At 37.9% G+C, this 18,068-nt stretch overlaps 2 protein-coding genes across 3 annotated transcripts in view; one reads left to right on the forward strand and one right to left on the reverse strand.

The window, feature by feature from the left end:
- The window catches only part of LOC137627771 (uncharacterized), an 18,622-nt gene extending 786 nt beyond the window's left edge, over window positions 1-17,836 (forward strand). The window contains exon 2 of the mRNA XM_068359075.1: window positions 9,582-17,836. Coding sequence (XP_068215176.1) covers window positions 9,619-11,490 — 1,872 coding nt within the window. The 5' untranslated portion in view covers window positions 9,582-9,618 and the 3' untranslated portion in view covers window positions 11,491-17,836. The remainder of the gene's footprint in view (window positions 1-9,581) is intronic.
- Orc1 (origin recognition complex subunit 1) overlaps window positions 17,834-18,068 on the reverse strand; it is a 141,320-nt gene continuing 141,085 nt past the window's right edge. For both annotated transcript variants that reach the window (XM_068359073.1, XM_068359072.1), the window contains exon 14: window positions 17,834-18,018. In XM_068359073.1, coding sequence (XP_068215174.1) covers window positions 17,852-18,018 — 167 coding nt within the window. In that variant the 3' untranslated portion in view covers window positions 17,834-17,851. The remainder of the gene's footprint in view (window positions 18,019-18,068) is intronic.

Below are 18,068 nucleotides of genomic sequence, written 5' to 3' on the forward strand. Positions count from 1 at the left end.
AAATATTTACCTATGCACCATCACTAGTAAACATAGAAACCTTGTGTTCTCTACTTATCTGATTCACGTATACGCTGACGGGGGTGTATATAGGATAGCAGCCACCTGTATATATGATGACGGCCTACTAAGAATATGGCAGCATAAGGGGAGGTGGTCCCCGTAAGGTAAGCAGGTAACAACACGGCTTGTTGGTTAAGTTTGGGGGGGAAACTTTACGGAGCCTTTGTATATCAGCGGCCAGTTCCTCATGCGTTCAATAGAAAGGGACGTCAACTAACCTCAACTTTCCCCCCCTAACCTAACCTACAAGCCGTGTCTTTACCTACTTACCTAACTGGGCTGCTAATGTCCCCCTGCGGCCCCCCTTACACTGCCGTGTACAAAGTTAGGAATAATGATACATACAGGGGGCCGCTATCATACATACACCCCAAGTTTACGTTAATGTCCATTTTTAATGCACATGGGAGTAACTGGCCGCTAATATACAAAGGCTCCCACTGCCCTTACCATGGTGCCAAACACATCCCCTCCCACAGTATCACACTATTGACTTTTGAACACTGTAGTCCTACTCATTGAACATTATATTAACTTGAGGTGTGTACAGATATGTATATCTATCTTGCTAGCCATATTTAAAATGTATTTGGTGAAAAAATCCTCAAGGATAACATGGAGAGGGGTGTTGTGTATGGTGTAGCCTATCTTAAGGTTTGTAAGTGAAAGGGGTATAACTTTACTGATGCACCATTTAAAGATATTTGGGTATGTTATGAGTAGGGGAAAAATGTCCTAGGTTGAGTTAGGAGGAGAATAGGGTTTTTGTGCTTTGCTTGTGACAGGAAATTAATAGAAATTTACCCTGGCTAATACTGATGGTGGTACCTAGGGATTGGGGGTAAACGCCTTATTAATTAATGATGCAATTAACCCTTTTACCCCCAAAGGACGTACCGGTACGTCCTTGCAAAAAAATGCTATAAAAGATTTTTTTTTCATATTTTTGACATTTTTTTTTTTGAGAAAATTCAGGCATTTTCCAAGAGAATGAGACTAACCTGACCTCTCTATGACAAAATTTAAGGCTGTTAGAGCAATTTAAAAAAAATATACTGCAAAATGTGCTGGGGAAAAAATAACCCCCTGGGCGTTAAGGGTTGGAAATTTCCAAATAGCCTGGGGGTAAAAGGGTTAATAAGGTGAATATTTGTTTTGTTAGATCTGTGACCACTGGATAGTCCATCCTCGGACTGCATCCATAAAGGCAGTTATTTGACAGGTGTCGGCATGACTGAGCTGAAGCTTAAAGTTAAAATACAGTACTCGGATTCCAATGAGACACGCAGATGGCTGAAGGTGCTGATTATACAGTTGTATCATATTTGTTATTATTATTATTATTACTTGCTAAGCTACAACCTTAGTTGGAAAAGCAGGATGCTATAAACCCAGGGGCTCCAACAGGGAAAATAGTCTAGTGAGGAAAGCTTGCAACTGGTGAATTGAATCCTTTGTTAATGCAGCCTAATTTTGTAAATTAACAATTGTTGTTTTGTGTAGTAATTTTCCTTTCTAAAGTCTCCAACTTCAGCTTAGGGTAGGACTGTAGGAAATGTTTTTCTAGGCAGTATTGGGGTGAGGTGGTTTATCATTGTGGAAGGCTTCGACTACCAGACCTAGGTCAAATTTAGCTTGAATCCTATCCAATATTGACCAATTAGTAATATGGATAAAAGTTTCCTTTAAATCTATATTAGAGTATGATTGTAAAATATAATCTTAATAACTGTTATTAGTGTAATTTTAATGAATTTCATATTATAGTACTATCCATCAGAAATATTCGATGTAATGTATTAACCCTGCCATGTCTTAACCCTTTTACCCCCAAAGGACGTACTGGTACGTTTCACAAAAGCCATCCCTTTACCCCCATGGACGTACCGGTACATCCTTGCAAAAAAATGCTATAAAAATTTTTTTTTTTCATATTTTTGATAATTTTTTGAGAAAATTCAGGCATTTTCCAAGAGAATGAGACCAAACTGACCTCTCTATGACAAAAATTAAGACTGTTAGAGCAATTTGAAAAAAATATACTGCAAAATGTGCTGGGAAAAAAATAACCCATTGGGGGTTAAGGGTTGGAAATTTCCAAATAGCCTGGGGGTAAAAGGGTTAACAGCAACAGTGGACCATGATGAGAAACCTATTATTCTTGAGTAAGGGGGAAAACTAAAACAAGTAAATACAGGGTTAAGAAATTTACCCAGTTCCTACTAACGAGAAAGGTTTCTCCTCCTAACCTAACTTAATCTAGGGCATTATGATTATAGAATGAAATATAAGGATGCTTACTAACCTAATCTAGTACGAGACATTGTATGTGATGAACTTAGAGAAGCCCCTTTCATTTAACCTTATTGAGGTAGCTGTTGTATACCTCATTTGTCATTACCTTTGCCAACAAAGTTAGAAGGAGGTTATGTTTTTGCTCCTGTTTATGTGTATTTGTTTTTGTGTGCGTGTTTGTTTGTGAACACCTTTCTAGTCACAATTTTAATTGTAGAGTAATGAAACTTGCAGGTATTAACTATTATGTAAAAAGCTGGAAATTATTAAATTTTGGAAAGTCGAGGTCAGTCAAGCAAAATGTCTTATTCACCTAATCAGCCATAAGTTTCGACATTTAATGTCACATAGACTTCAGTCTTGGTTCATATTTGAGTAGGAAAATCCACGCCAATTTATACATGTTAAGGTCAAAGGTCAAGGTCAAGAAATTAGCTATCACGACGGAGGTCTGCACTCTACTGAGTGCCCCTCTGGTTGAGTAACTTGTTTGTCATTCTTTATGTCAGTACTCCCTAAGGCCAAGTGTCCAAGACAATGGTAATATGGTTTCTCATCGGGGGCCCATGTTGTTGTTAGACCTAAGATAAAGTAATCAAATGCAATTTGACGGAAATTTAGTTTGCATAAAAATTACATGAAATATTTGGAGGGAAAACTATGTTTTAGGTTTAAACTTGCTTCCATAGTGACAGGATTATTTACTTTTTTTCAATATCTGTACACCGAAATGTGAGTTTTTTGGTACTGCCATATTTTTGAGTCCAAAGAATTTGTTTATTTTATAAAAAAAAAAAAGAAACTTGTTTTATAGAGTGATTTGTGTCTACATATAATACAAAATGTTGCCCTCTAATAGGTGTGTGACTTCGAAGCTGGACCACCTGTTAAAAATTTAACAAGGTAAACAATAGTTGCCTTTCAGGTGGGAGCTTTGGTCCTACCCACCCAGCAAGCAAAGCACACCTCACTTTGACTTTGGCTGTCGGACAGTAGACAGGTACTTTTTGGCTTCCTCATCTTGCCCTTTTAAGGGTATCGGCGGCCTAAAAAATATCCACGTTTAGTCACAGCCATTTTCTGATTTTGTCATTTTTACACTGTAAAAGGTATGTACCATTGCCCGATGAAAGACTATGTTACAGTATTTATAAGCTTCCTTATAAGGTAAAAAGTGAATTTTGTTCACATATACATCCAGAATTTCCTTGTCTCGGCCATAGCGATCATTTACATCGTTACTATGTAAGAAAATTATTCAATATGTTTAAATTCACTTCTTATTGTTTTCTGTACGATACGCTGGCCAACAATAACAATGTGTGTGAGCTACACGTGGTCCGATCAGTAACCAACCTTTCTTTAAAAATGTGTTCACCGATATTATGAGCAGAGCATCGCAGATAGTGAGTACCGAGTGGTCTTTGGATCATCTAGTAGCCAACAAATTCCTGACTTTGTGGGCTTCTCCGACTGTGGATCTCTTCGCAATGGCCCGGAACTTCAGACTCCCGTTATACTGCTCCTCAGTCCCAGACCCCAAGGCACTCTGGCAATATACATTCCAACAACGGTGGGACAACATCAACGTTTACGCCTTTCCCCCGTTCTGTCTGATGAGGAGGGTTGTAGCTTGGCTAGCAATAATAATACTCAAGAAGGCCAAAACATTGGTCAACCTCTCAATGACTCTCATAGCTCCGCTATGGCATCATGCGGAATGGTTTCGAGATCTTATGCAACTCCTGACGGAGTCTCCAAGAGAACTCCCTCCATGACATGATCTACTCAAACAACCACATGCCAACATTTTCCATAAAGCCATAGCTTGGCTACAACTTCACGCCTGGAAACTATCCAGCATCTCCCCACTCAGAGAGGATTTTTGCAACAAGTTGCGAGCAGGATGTCTGGATATCTGTGGAAATCATCAGCAGCAGTCTACCAGGCAAAATGGAAAGTCTTCTGTGGTTGGTGTCGTGGAAGGGGTATCTCTCCTCTCGATGCCACTATTCCACTAATAGCCGAATTCCTCGTGTATTTGCATGAGGAAATACGCCTTTCAGTCTCGGCGGTTAAAGGCTATCGCTCAGCCTTAAGCCTCGCCCTTAGACTCAACGGAATGGATATTTCCTCATCGCTAGAACTTTCCTTACTCATACGGAGTTATGAACTTATCTGTCCTCAGTCTGAAGTGAGACCTCTCCCATGGAATGTGGTTTGAGTTCTTAGGTCTCTAAAGAGACCTCCCTATGAACCATTACGCCAGGCAACAGATCACCACCTCGCTTGGAAGTCGGTGTTCCTACTAGTTTTGGCTTCGGCCAAGCGAGTCGGTGAACTCCATGGTCTCTCATACGACATCGCCCATTCAAGGGGATGGGGAGAGGTAACGTTTGGCTTCATCCCTAGTTTGTAGCAAAGACTCAGAATCCGAGAGTGGCGGATCCCAGATTCAACTCCTTCCTCCGGAATTTGAGTCTCCACTCTGTAACTGATGACCCTGATCATCTCTTACTTTGCCCAGGGAGGAGTATGAGGCTGCACCTCAAGAGAACAGCTGCAGCTCGTCCCCATGTGTCTGCACTTTTTGTCAGCACAGGGAGGAACAAGAGGAGGGTCATTAAAAACACAATCTCTACCAGGATTTGCAAGGTCATAGATCATGTCCTGAATCCAGATCCTCCTCCTTCATGATGTTAGGGCCATAGGTATGTCTCTGGCATCCAAGAGAATCTCTCTGAGGGAGGTTCTACAGGCTGTGGTGTGGAAACATCGGAATACGTTCACAGCCCAGTACCTGCAAGACGTGACCCAGAGGGGGCTCAATACGTTCTTTATCGGCCCTGTGGTGGCTGCACAACAGCTGGTATAATACCTCAAGCTCCTTATTGAACAAGTAGCAGAAGGTTGAGGGCACTGTTACCCGGTTTTAGTCTGCGTGAATGAAAAGGTTTTACTGGGTCTTATTTTCTTCATCCTGGGGAAAGCAGCATCTTGGGTTCTCAGCACAAGCTGACCTCAAACCACTGTAGTTAAACCATGCTTCCTTGTGTTCCCTGTATTAAGCTAATACTGTTGCGTCCCCATACCCTGGCGAGGTGGTATTGGGAAAGTCCTGGGTACAACAGCTTTTCCTACAAAGACTCGGAATAACTTTTACCTGGACAGTCATACTTTTAAACATCTCAACACACAGCTTGCGTAGGCTCCGGACCTTGCGTAGCAAGGTGCAGGGACAACTTATTTTTGGTACAAACCTATTCAAAATAAGGAGCCTCCAGGTAAAGCCAAAAGCCAGTTTGGTAGGAACGTCCACCTTCCTAATGGGTGAGTCACCCCTAATAAATAGCGTAGGTTTGTGTTCCAATTACAGAACAAATTATATTAGTAGATAATTTGTATTTTTCCTGATGGTACAAACCTTTAGCCATCTATACAAACTTACATGCCAGCCCTATCCCCCTTGAAGTCTTACCTCCAAGCAAAGTGAGCTAAATCACTGGTGTGTGAACAGGAGCGGTAGCAAGCTACCCCCCCCTACCCCCGCTAAGTAGTGGAATAGGTAGTTAGCCCTCGCTAAAATTTTGTCGGCTTGTCTTTTCAGCTTCGCTAAAAGTAATAACTCCCTAATGAATAGCTAAATGTTTGTATCGTTAGGATAAATACTAATTATCTACGAATTTGCCATGTAGTGCACCTGTTTAAGCTTGATATTGCATATTTCACATTGTTGGAATTTTTGTGTCATTGTTGCTCTCAACCATTTGTATATACTGTAAACTCATTATCTTTTTTTAATTCAGTCCCTTACGAGATGTTTAAAAGACAAATTTGTCTGATTTTATTACTACTGCGGATGTATACGACAGATCTCATTGAATCTCGCGTACTATCACATGTGACATGACGAGCAGATTTCAATACTTGTGACCATATTAGTGTCCATATAAACACGTGTTTTTGTTGACATCTTTAACGGCCAAAACAGTGCAGAATATTCTTGAAGTATTCAATACTGTGTTGTGGTGTTTAGGATTATAACAGTATTTTATTTATAGGATTTCATTTTTGTCTAGTTAGTTTCTAGTCCAATGTGAAGTACCTCTGTAAAGTAAATACCCTTTCTAATTAATGCATTTTTACAGCAACATGAAATTAACAGGACTCCCCATTTAAATGCATGGCCTTCCGATGACTTACCGGTAATTCGGATGATCTATTATATTTGTTTTTATTAATACTCATTTGCCAAGTTTTGCAATACTGTATTAATTATTTTTTATTTCATTGCAGTGCTCAAGTTATTTTATTGTGGTGCTCTAAGTTGTACTTATTTTTTATTGAGATACTACTACTAGAGATTTATGGGGTCCTTTGACTGGCCAGACAGTGCTACATTGAATCCTTCTCTTTGGTTATGGTTCGTTTTCCTTTGCCTACACATACACTAAATAGTCTGGCCTATTCTTTGCATATTCTCCTCTGTCCTCATACACCTGACAACACTGAGATTACCAAACAATTGATCTTCTCTCAAAGGGTTAAATACTGCACTATAACTGTTCAGTGGTCACTTTCCTCTTGGTAAAGGTAGATGAGAGACTTTAGCATGGTAAGCAGTTCTTCTAGGAGAAGGACACTCCAAAATCAAAACATTGTTCTCTAGTCTTGGGTAGTGTCATAGCCTCATCTGTAGTCTTGGGTAGTGTCATAGCCTCTGTACCATGGTCTTCCACTGTCTTGGGTTAGAGTTCTCTTGCTTGAGGGTACACTCGGGTACACTATTCTATCTAATTTTTCTTCCACTTATTGTGTTAAAGTTTTTATAGTTTATATAGGGAGGCAGATATAATTGCTGTTGCAGGTGTTGAGGTGCTGGTGATGGGAGATGAGAATGAGAGAGAGATTACAATAGAGGAAGTGAGGAGAGCACTAGATGAATCGAGAGTAGGAAAAGCATCTGGTATGGATGGCATGAGAGCTGAGATGTTGAAGGAAGGGGGTGTGACTGTACAGTACTTGAATGGTTGGTGAGATTGTTTAATATGTGTTTTGTGTTGTCAATGGTACCAGTAGATTGGGTTTGTGCATGTATTGTGTCACTATATAAATTTAAGGGAGATGTGCATGAGTGTGTTGTCATTCAAGAGGTATTAGTTTGTTGAGTGTAGTTGGAAAAGTGTATGGTAGAGTAATGATTAATAGAATTAAGGATAAAACAGAGAATGCAATCTTAGAAGTACAGGGTGGTTTTAGAAGAGGTAGGGGTTGTATGAATCATATTTTTACAGTAAGGCAGATATGCGAGAAATATTTAGCAAAAGGTAAGGAGGTGTATGTTGCGTTTATGGATCTGGAGAAAGCGTATGATAGAGTTGATAGGGAAGCAATGTGGAATGTGATGAGGTTATATGGAGTTGGTGGAAGGTTGTTGCAAGCAGTGAAAAGTTTCTACAAAGATAGTAAAGCATGTGTTAGAATAGGAAATGAAGTGAGTGATTGGTTTCCGGTGAGAGAGGGGCTGAGACAGGGATGTGTGATGTCGCCGTGGTTGTTTAACTTGTATGTTGATGGAGTGGTGAGAGAGGTGAATGCTCGAGTGCTTGGACGAGGATTAAAACTGGTAGACGAGAATGACCATGAATGGGAGGTAAATCAGTTGTTGTTTGCGGATGATACTGTACTGGTTGCAGACACAGAAGAGAAGCTTGACCGACTAGTGACAGAATTTGGAAGGATGTGTGAGAGAAGGAAGTTGAGAGTTAATGTGGGTAAGAGTAAGGTTATGAGATGTACTAGAAGGGAAGGTGGTGCAAGGTTGAATGTCATGTTGAATGGAGAGTTACTTGAGGAGTTGGATCATTTTAAGTACTTGGGGTCTGTTGTTGCAGCAAATGGTGGAGTGGAAGCAGATGTACGTCAGAGTGAATAAAGGTTGCAAAGTGTTGGGGGCAGTTAAGGGAGTAGTAAAAAATAGAGAGTTGGGCATGAATGTAAAGAGAGTTCTATATGAGAAAGTGATTGTACCAACTGTGATGTATGGATCGGAGTTGTGGGGAATGAAAGTGATGGAGAGACAGAAATTGAATGTGGTTGAGATGAAGTGTCTAAGGAGTATGGCTGGTGTATCTCGAGTAGATAGGGTTAGGAACGAAGTGGTGAGGGTGAGAACGGGTGTAAGAAATGAGTCAGCAGCTAGAGTGGATATGAATGTGTTGAGGTGGTTTGGCTATGTCGAGAGAATGGAAAATGGCTGTCTGCTAAAGAAGGTGATGAATGCAAGAGTTGATGGGAGAAGTATAAGAGGAAGGCCAAGGTTTGGGTGGATGGATGGAGTGAAGAAATCTCTGGGTGATAGGAGGATAGATGTGAGAGAGGCAAGAGAGCGTGCTAGAAATAGGAATGAATGGCGAGCGATTGTGACGCAGTTCCGGTAGGCCCTGCTGCTTCCTCCGGTGCCTTAGATGACCACGGAGGTAGCAGCAGTAGGGGGTTCAGCATTATGAAGCTTCATCTGTGGTGGATAATGGGGGAGGGTGGGCTGTGGCACCCTAGCAGTACCAGCTGAACTCGGTTGAGTTCCTTGTCAGGCTGGGAGGAACGTAGAGAGTAGGGGTCCCCTTTTTGTTTTGTTTCATTGTTGATGTCGGCTAACCCCCCAAAATTGGTACATGTATGTATATAGGAAATATTTGTTTTAATGTTACTATTACTTAAAATATTCTATTTTTCCCGCTTCCTTTCCGTACTGGGCTATTTTTCCTGTTGGAGCCTCGGGTTTATAGCATCTTGCTTTTCCAACTAGAGTTGTAGCTTAACAAGTTATAATAATGATAATAATAATAACAGTATCAAAATACTCTTGAAATAAAGGCATATTAGTTACGAACACTGGTGTCAATTTTACCAAGGGTTGAACTTATTGAAATCAGACTTATTTTGATTTGTAACTTTGTTAGGTAACTAGTCTGACTGGCAGGTAAAAAAAATATGAATTTCTAGGCCTGTAATACTCATGGAAATTTTCTCAAATAGCAGTAATTCAATCAGAAAACTCCAAAGGGTTATATTTGTACAGTATATGAATTTCTTTAGAAATAAAAGGAGGAAAACAAAATCTAATACTGTACTGTATTTCTATGATTGAACTCTTTAACTGCTATAAATTATCTCTGTGATTGTCTTTCAACAGCTGCTTAAACATTTTTTATCCTCTACAGAAAAAAAATCTGTGAGCTACAAGCGACAGGCTCACCAATGCCTCCCTTGAAGTCAGTTGAGCGTTTGGAGAAACTGTGCAGTTGGTCTATCGCCAATCATCTCTTCAGTGTGTTTTCTTCATGGTATTCAGCAGAAAACGGCTGTCACTTCATAAATGACGTGGCTTCTCTTGAAACTGACGAAGTGAGTGACCCGTTACAAAGAAGAGGCAGTCAGCTTATGGACTACGACTGTGAGGATTCAAGTGGTTGCGAGGAATATGAGAGTTGGTACCTTGATCACATGACCCATGGTGACCACGGTAAATCCTCTCCGAGTTTGCTGACCCCCGTGCCCAAGCGGTGCGTTTCAGTCAGTGCAGTCACTCGTTGGTTGTCCAGAGAAGTTCGAGACTTTCTTCTTTATTCTTTAGCCCCAAGATTCCACGAGGACATATTAGCGACTGTGATTAACGTTATTGCCAACAGAACCGAGATACCGAGACCTAAAGATAAAACCCGCATTTTTGAGGAAGATTTGGAGTTTATTAGAAAGTTGGGGTTCTTATTGAGTATATCGCTACAAAGCCTTCTCAATAAAGGGGTTACTACTTTGGATTTCTCTCACATCTCCCACCTAGTGAAGAAGTGGAAGTTGATATGGGGTGGTGCAATTATTTGTTTGTGTAATGGGGATGAAAACTTTGAGAATCCATATTTTGATATTTTTGGTTATGCAATAGATTCTTCTCTAATGGGATTGAAAACCCTCAAACAGATCAAGTTACCCCATTTTGTTCATAACAGTTTTGTGAGGAAAATTTCGTATTTGTGCCCCAACCTAGAAGTTTTGATTCTGCGTTGCTCAGCCGACTGTGCCAATCCCAAGCATAATGTGCCAGTGGTTACAAATATAGATGTCCTATATGGTGGATCTGTTGTTCTACCTGACGGGCAGCACCGCGTGATTCCGGGCTGCAAAGACTTGGTGACTTTAGCATTACCGGAAGGGGTTGAAACATTGGATGTGACTAATGATGCCATTGAAATGCTAGCTTATATGCCAAATCTTGAACATCTTGTGGGTGCGCCAATGATTTATGTGACTGAAGAGTTTGAAGAAATATTCGAAACTCTTCCCGGCCCTCAGAAACTTACTAACTTTCATCATGGTGTTTACGGTAAAAACAATTGGCCTTCTTTTGTGTACGAAGAAAGCCTTCAGGAACCCAATCCTGATTATTTGTCCAGAGTTTTCTCCCAAGTCACTGAAGTGGGAATTTATGCACCAACAGAAGTAACAGAAAACGTTCTAAAAAGTTTCTCGAAAGCTCAGAATATCACCATTTTTACTGATGACTTTGAAGTGCACGGAAAATACTTGAAGAATTTAACTACGTTGGATATCAATGTTGGCTACCAGGAAGAATGGCCAATACTCACAGCTCTCTCTGAGACTTGCCCAAACTTGGAGCAGCTAACTCTACGATCTTTTTCTTTGCAGATGAGCGGAGGCATTGACCAGAAGCCTCAGTTCCCCTTTCTGCACACACTCAAATTTCATGGTCAGAATGTCTTACAAGGAGACGCTCTCTTTACAGTTCTTTACGGATGTCCACATCTTACGTCATTGGTGCTATCCATGATAACCGATGAGCACGGAGATACGCAGTTGAATGATAATATATTGATTCAGGCTGTGCCGATGATGAGTAATTTGCAGAAATTTGTTTACAAGGTGCAAAGTGCTTTAAGGACAATGGATGGGATTCCCTCTTGTGTTACCATGAAGTCTTGTGACGCTCTGTTAAGTGCCTGTCCACAGCTGACTCACCTCGGACAGCTGGAAACGTGGAAAGTCACAAAGGCCGAGATACAAATGTTGCAAGAAAAGGCAAGGAAAAATAACTGGGATCTAGAGATTGTATGATAAGTCCCACAGTGGAAATTTGACAATTTCCGAGTTGTCAGCTGTAGATACACGAAGATTATACAGTATTGCATTGATGTGGTACAATGAATGTTGTTAGTGATTTACAGTACTGTAGGTTTTATGGACAAAGTGTAACTATATGTAATGGACTGTACAGGACAGTAATTTCATACAATAAAGAGAGTATTGGTTTTGTTGGAGATTGTAAAGTTGATTTGCAGCAGTTTACACGGGGACATGGTGTTCATTTTAATTTGGTTTTGCATCAGAGATTTCTTTTTCTAAAGAAATGTGTAGAATAGGATTGTGATATTTGTAAGGCTGTGTTAATATGATAAGTAAGGCAGAAGGATTTTTTTCCAAACCCAAAGTAATAATGAGGTCAGTCCCCTTTTGAAAATGAGCCATAGTTCAGTATGTATAAAACAATACAGTATAAGAATTATGTTTTCTACATTACATACGTTATTAGAAAAAGTTACATGAAATGAAAACTATTTTGCCCTGAAGATAGAAAGGACAGACTTAGTATCAGTATAAAAATTTACAAAACTGTTTTTAGTCTTGTGTTTTCAGAATTATGTTTTTGCTAAGTGTATAATTCTATCGTTTTTGTTTCACTTTTTTAAATGAATAATTGTGCCAATAATTTACTGTTTTTTTGTCGTAATTGAAAAACATACAATTTTATAGTCAAAAAAAGATTTTGGACCTTCAGAGATTTTTTTTTTTTTTTTTTTTTGTAATAACAATTAATTTTCATCTTTTCAAACATTCAGATTTTACCACGGGTTATTTATCATTGTATTTCAGAGGTCGTCTTCATCGCCATTTTTGTGTAGCTTTATTCAGTTTAAATTGTTGTAATTGATGATTATGCATTAATTTATTCCTAAAAGGGGATTGTTGCTTGTGTCAAACCACAGAACATGAATTTACCATAGATGCATTCGAAATTACTGTAGCTGGAACATTATCAACTGACCATCTATTCATATGAAAGTAGGGAAAAGTGTGGCCAACTACATTGGATTATCTTTTCATATAGAAAGGTAAGCTATTTTCCTTTTACAATTTTGGATGCTTGTACTTCGCAATTACATACGCTGCTTAGGCAGCAGATTTAACATGGAATTAAAGTTCATCTAAAGTGAGCTCATAAATACAAAGTATTGTTTTCAAATGCTATTTGCCCATTTGGTACCATGAAGATTATTGTAGGGAAAGGCTATGTAATAAATGATTTCCATCCTTGAAATAAAACTTCTTTGTCTGCATCTTTTCCCACTTCTATGTGGGGTCGATGTTTCTGACCAGCTTTCTCCATCTACCTCTGTCCCACACTTCATCACCGGTTAATCCTTTTGATTGAAGGTCATCTTTGATACTGTCCATCCACCTTCACTTTGGTCTCCCTCTCATTCTTGCTCCCTGCACCTCCATTTCCATCACCCTCCTCCCAATATACTGTTCATCTCTTATTGTGATATGACCATACCACCTCAGTCTACTTTCTTGGATCTTATCTGATAATTTTCTTACTCCTGTGGTACCCCTAATTACCCCATTTCGTATCTTATCTCTTCTTGTCACCCCACACATCCATCTCAACATTCTCATCTCTGCCACATCCAGTTTCTTCTCTTCTGTCTTCTTTATTGCCCACGTCTCCGCTCCATACATCATTGCTGGTCTCACAACGGTCCTGTGTACTTTACCATTCAACTTTTCCCCTATTTTCCTGTCACACTACTCCACCCACTTTTTTCCAATTCTTCCATCCTGCTTGTGTTCTGTGGTTTATTTCTGTCCCCAGATCACTATCCTCTGCAACTGTTGATCCTAAATACCTGAAATTTTCAACTCTCTTCAATCTCTCTCCTTGTAACCTAACTTCCTCGTTCTCCCCATTTTTCAATCTCAAATACTCTGTATTTTTTCTTGCTGATCTTCAATCCTCTATTTTCCATTTGGTTAACAATTCGCTTATGAAATGAAAATCTGTGAGATCTAACTGTAGCCATAAAGAAGTGTCTACTTAAAATCCTTAAAATCCAAGAAGGCAAAACTTCATCCAGGACTTTTTGGTGTCAACAGTTTTCCTAGTAGCCATTATGCCTTTCAGAAACATGACCTAGTTGTTCATTCTGGTGAAGTAAAAGGCTGATTATCAATAGTGTTATCCATTCATTTGAATTCTTGGAGAAATTGGATGACGTTCTTCTTTGCTCAGCAAGGACTGGATTGCACAGAACTAACTTTTAACAAATTTCTCTTAACATTGTTCCTGTTAAGAGCCATTAAGGACACAGGCTCATCGTACTTGAGGGACGTTGACTGTGTTATCTAGGTGTTGGCTTCAGAATGGGATCCCAGTCTCTTTAAGGTCATTGTGCAGAAAGTTTCAGCCTTGTTTCATCCCTCTTTTATTATGATATCCATCTTGCTCAAGTCACTAGGAACTAAATCCTACTTTTTAGTTACGAAGAAGGTGACGTCACTTTTAGGGTCAGTGGCAGGTATCTCTAAATTTAATTTAGAAGGAAAGTGATTGACTTTTTTTTTCTCTCATCTCCCTGTTTTGCATCTCCTTCAACGCAGTCATAGTTTGCAAGATAAAGTATGTACATAAATAGTACTGATCAAGAACAATGACTTGGACACACTTCGCTTTTGATTATTATACAGTATGTAAAAATAAGTGATGATAATTCACTTTTTTTTTTTTTTTTTTTTGAAAATGACCAATTACCATCTGAATATGAATTTATGAGTTTGGGCCTAGATATCCTGGTTCTGGGGAGCCATTCAGTGCCCAATTTCAATTACCAATTCATTTGACTAAAAGAGAATCCAATGCAAACTTATTGACAACCATCAGTCAGATGATACTTGAATCTTGGTCATCGGTAATTTTTGTACGTAAGCCCTTCCCTTTGTGGGTTTAAAAATTGATGGAGTTCTCTCCATTCTCTTCTTTCCTGAAATTATAGTTCGATATGTTTTACCCTTCGCCCCAATTTCCTGGGGCTTGCTACAGGTCATCATCCTGCTCTTTCCCTGTTCATTGTTTTTTCGAATGACTGTTCCCTTCGTGGTCATAACATGTGCGAACCTTCTTTGCTTTTTTCCATGTACTGTAGGCATGACATATCTCCACCAATTCCTTAATTGTAGTGTGATTCTCTCACTGCTCTCCAGTTGTGAATCTTGAAATTCTAAGGTTACAGCTTAACAAAATCTTTTTTATTATCTTTGTCACTGCTTGTGTTTTTGTTGCATTGACTTTTACATGCCTAATACATCCACTCCATTTCATACATGCTGCTCTCCAACTCCTGCATCGCTGTCCCTTGTGTCTCCCAAGGTTATGAAAGTGCGCTAGCTCTTCAAAAACCTTCCTATCCTTCACAAAGTTTCCCAACTTTTGTATCTTCACCATTGGGTCAGTGTGTACTTCTCAGGCCTGTAAAATCTTGTAGGCCATGTAGATTTTGTAATTTATAACCTCTTAGGACACCATCCGCACAACACAGAATTTTCCCTAAGCCTTTTCGTCACATCCATTCCATTTAACAAGAACCTCCTCCGTGCTATCGTCGCCCACCTGGTCGTGTTCACCATTTTCACCTCCATCATTTCCCACAACTACATTGTCACTTACCGGATTTTGAATATTCTTTTGCCCTCTTTCCTGTCACCATTAGCTTAATTGTGCATAAGCTGATTTCTGATTATCATCTCTCCATTCCACCTCTAAAATAATCCTCGATAAGCCAAGAATTAATTTGCCTCTATTTTAGTAACTTAATTATTTGAAAATGGCTAGGATAAGAGGATTATCATAATTTGCTCAGAGTAATCTTCTGGCATTTGTATTTACAGATGGTCTAGAAAAAAATCGTGAATGAGAATTTGATGCATTAGATCTGTTTATTTTGAATAAGGAACATAATACTGTGTTACTATCTAAATTGCATAGGATTTAATGTGAAACCTTCATTTAGAATTATTCTGATATGTTGCTTGTATGAATTTTTTGTGACTGACGGATTTAATTTTAATCATAATTACCAAAGAAAACTGAAGCCAATATGTTCTTGCACTGGTGATATTGTATAAAAATACAATGTCAACAGTTTTGTGAGATCATGTGTAATTTTAGTTACCAAGGATAGAGTAATATATTTTGAAAGTTTTTTTTTTTTGTCTTCTTTTTGAAAAGGATAATTAAAACAATCACATTTTATAAGTTACATATTGGTCAATGTTTTCCCAAAACATCAAGAATGTCTGACATTAATGTAAATTTTATAGTTATAAAGAATATCAATTCATTATTAGACTGGTAAGCAAAGGCAGTCAGGGGTGAAATATGAATTTATTAATGCTGTATTTAAAAATGATTGTGAAAGCAGTTTGACCTACATTTGATGGTTACCTTTCACTGGCAAAAATGTTGGTCTGTCCTTTGAAATATGCTCATAGAGACAATATTTAGATTTTGAAATTTTATAGTGTTAGATATGAAACATTTAGTGATGTGGCAAGGAGTTTTTATAAAATTCAAAATAGATTTTCCGACTCCAATTTTTTCTTCAGTTGATTTTCTATACAGTATGTATGCTGCAAGTGTTTTAACCTTGCTAATATTTTATACGCTATAATTTCAATTGGCAAAGCTCACCATATCTAATTCAACATCATCCATATATTGAATGTCCATCAAATCCTTGTATCCAGTCGTAATAAGTCTTCCATCTCTTGAATTTTATAATTAATGAAACCAAGTATTGAATAAGTTCCTGATTACTATTCTTGTATGTATTCCCCCATACGAAATGAACAATTGATTACCTGTACGTACTTCATCCCCCTTTTAAACCCCAGGTTTCCATCTTTTAAATCCATTGAAAGTATGAAAATGTGATGGACGAAATTGTATTGCCTTTTTACAAATCTGGCAAATTTTCTTCTGTATTTAGACTAAACACGAGTGAACTTCGAATCACTCGTTCAAAATATTTTCATAAAATTTTTTAATTGCTGCTGATTAAGCTTCATATTGATTGTTTTGATAGTGGAAGTTGCCGTGCAGTGCAAAAAGGAAGGTCTTTGGGGAGCATCTTAAATGTAGATAATCTAATGTAAACAGCAGATTTGGTAGAAGAGATAGTAGAAAAGTTATGAAAAGATAAAGTGAAATGTAAGGGATGAAATTAAAAAGAAAAAACAGTACGAGATGCTCAGGGTTAAGAGCTTAAGTTCTATTTGTATAAGAACAAGTTGTGAGTGTACACTGTATGTTGTGATATTAGCTACCTACCTTATTGAAACTTTTTACATTTGTTTCTGACAAAATGTAATTGCTCCAATTTTGGATAGAGTTATACAAGTTAAAGATTCCCTGGTTAATGAAACATTGTAATGTACGAAACTCTAACATTTATCTGTGAGAAAGGGAAGGGCATTATGAAATTTGCTGCATAAATCTGTCATGTCACCCTAATTTCTACCATGTATTTCAGTTACAACTTTTCAACTCGTTTCTATCTTTTATGATATCAATTATGGAGTTCTATGTCAAGTAGCATACAGTATGGAGTTTCATTACATACTATTGTAATGTATATCAATTAACCTATTGCCGAGAGCTAATATAACTTATGGTAAAATGGTAAAAATTATTTTCTTACATCTTAAGAAACACAAACTGTATAATCTGTAAATAAAACTCCATGTATTATAAAAATTATTATTATAAAGGCAAATGGTACATGTGTACTGTAAATTAAAGTACAGTATTGTATAGGGTAAAATTAAACAAATTTGATAAAATGACTTTATTGTATGAAAAGGGGGTATAAATAAGGCACTTGAGTTTCTTCACATTAATATGATAAAGCAATTTCTTGAGATATTTAAGAAAGAATAAATGTATCACTTTGCAGAACTAGGAGAATTGACAATCGAAATTAACAAGAAATATTGGTTTACAGATACTCTAAATATTTTGTAATTGAACTGAAATTTACTTTGTAGTTTTATCTTGCATCTGCTGAAAAGGTTTAATGTAGAAAATTATAGATATAATCTTTAAAACGGGGCATGTATCATTTAATTTAAATCAATCATCACTTTGAATTGCTGTGATTCATTCAGAAGTTTTATTCAATATTCTGAATACAAGAAGAATAAACACTTAAAATAATAAAATGGGCTAAAAGTTTAACATACTCCAAACTGGTACATAAGAAAATTTTTCACTGTATCCAAGTTTAGATGGATTTTATCCCTTAACTGTACATAAAAATACAATGAATGTAATAAAATGTAAAAATAATTTTTATTAAACTTTTTAATTATTTGAAGCGCCCTGCAATGCATAATTCACATCATCCATAGATATGTTTAGACGCAGCCTCAAGTTCAGGTCTTGTCTGGAGTGTTCTGTTAGCACCAGTCGATAAGACGATAGATGGTTCACCGTTTTCATCACAGCTGTACATGTCAATGGCTCCAGACCTGCAACAATGAGTTATATATTAATTTGTTGTTGGTTATATATATAATTG

This window comes from Palaemon carinicauda, chromosome 35 (genome assembly GCF_036898095.1).
Source record: "Palaemon carinicauda isolate YSFRI2023 chromosome 35, ASM3689809v2, whole genome shotgun sequence".
NCBI classification, from domain to species: domain Eukaryota; kingdom Metazoa; phylum Arthropoda; class Malacostraca; order Decapoda; family Palaemonidae; genus Palaemon; species Palaemon carinicauda.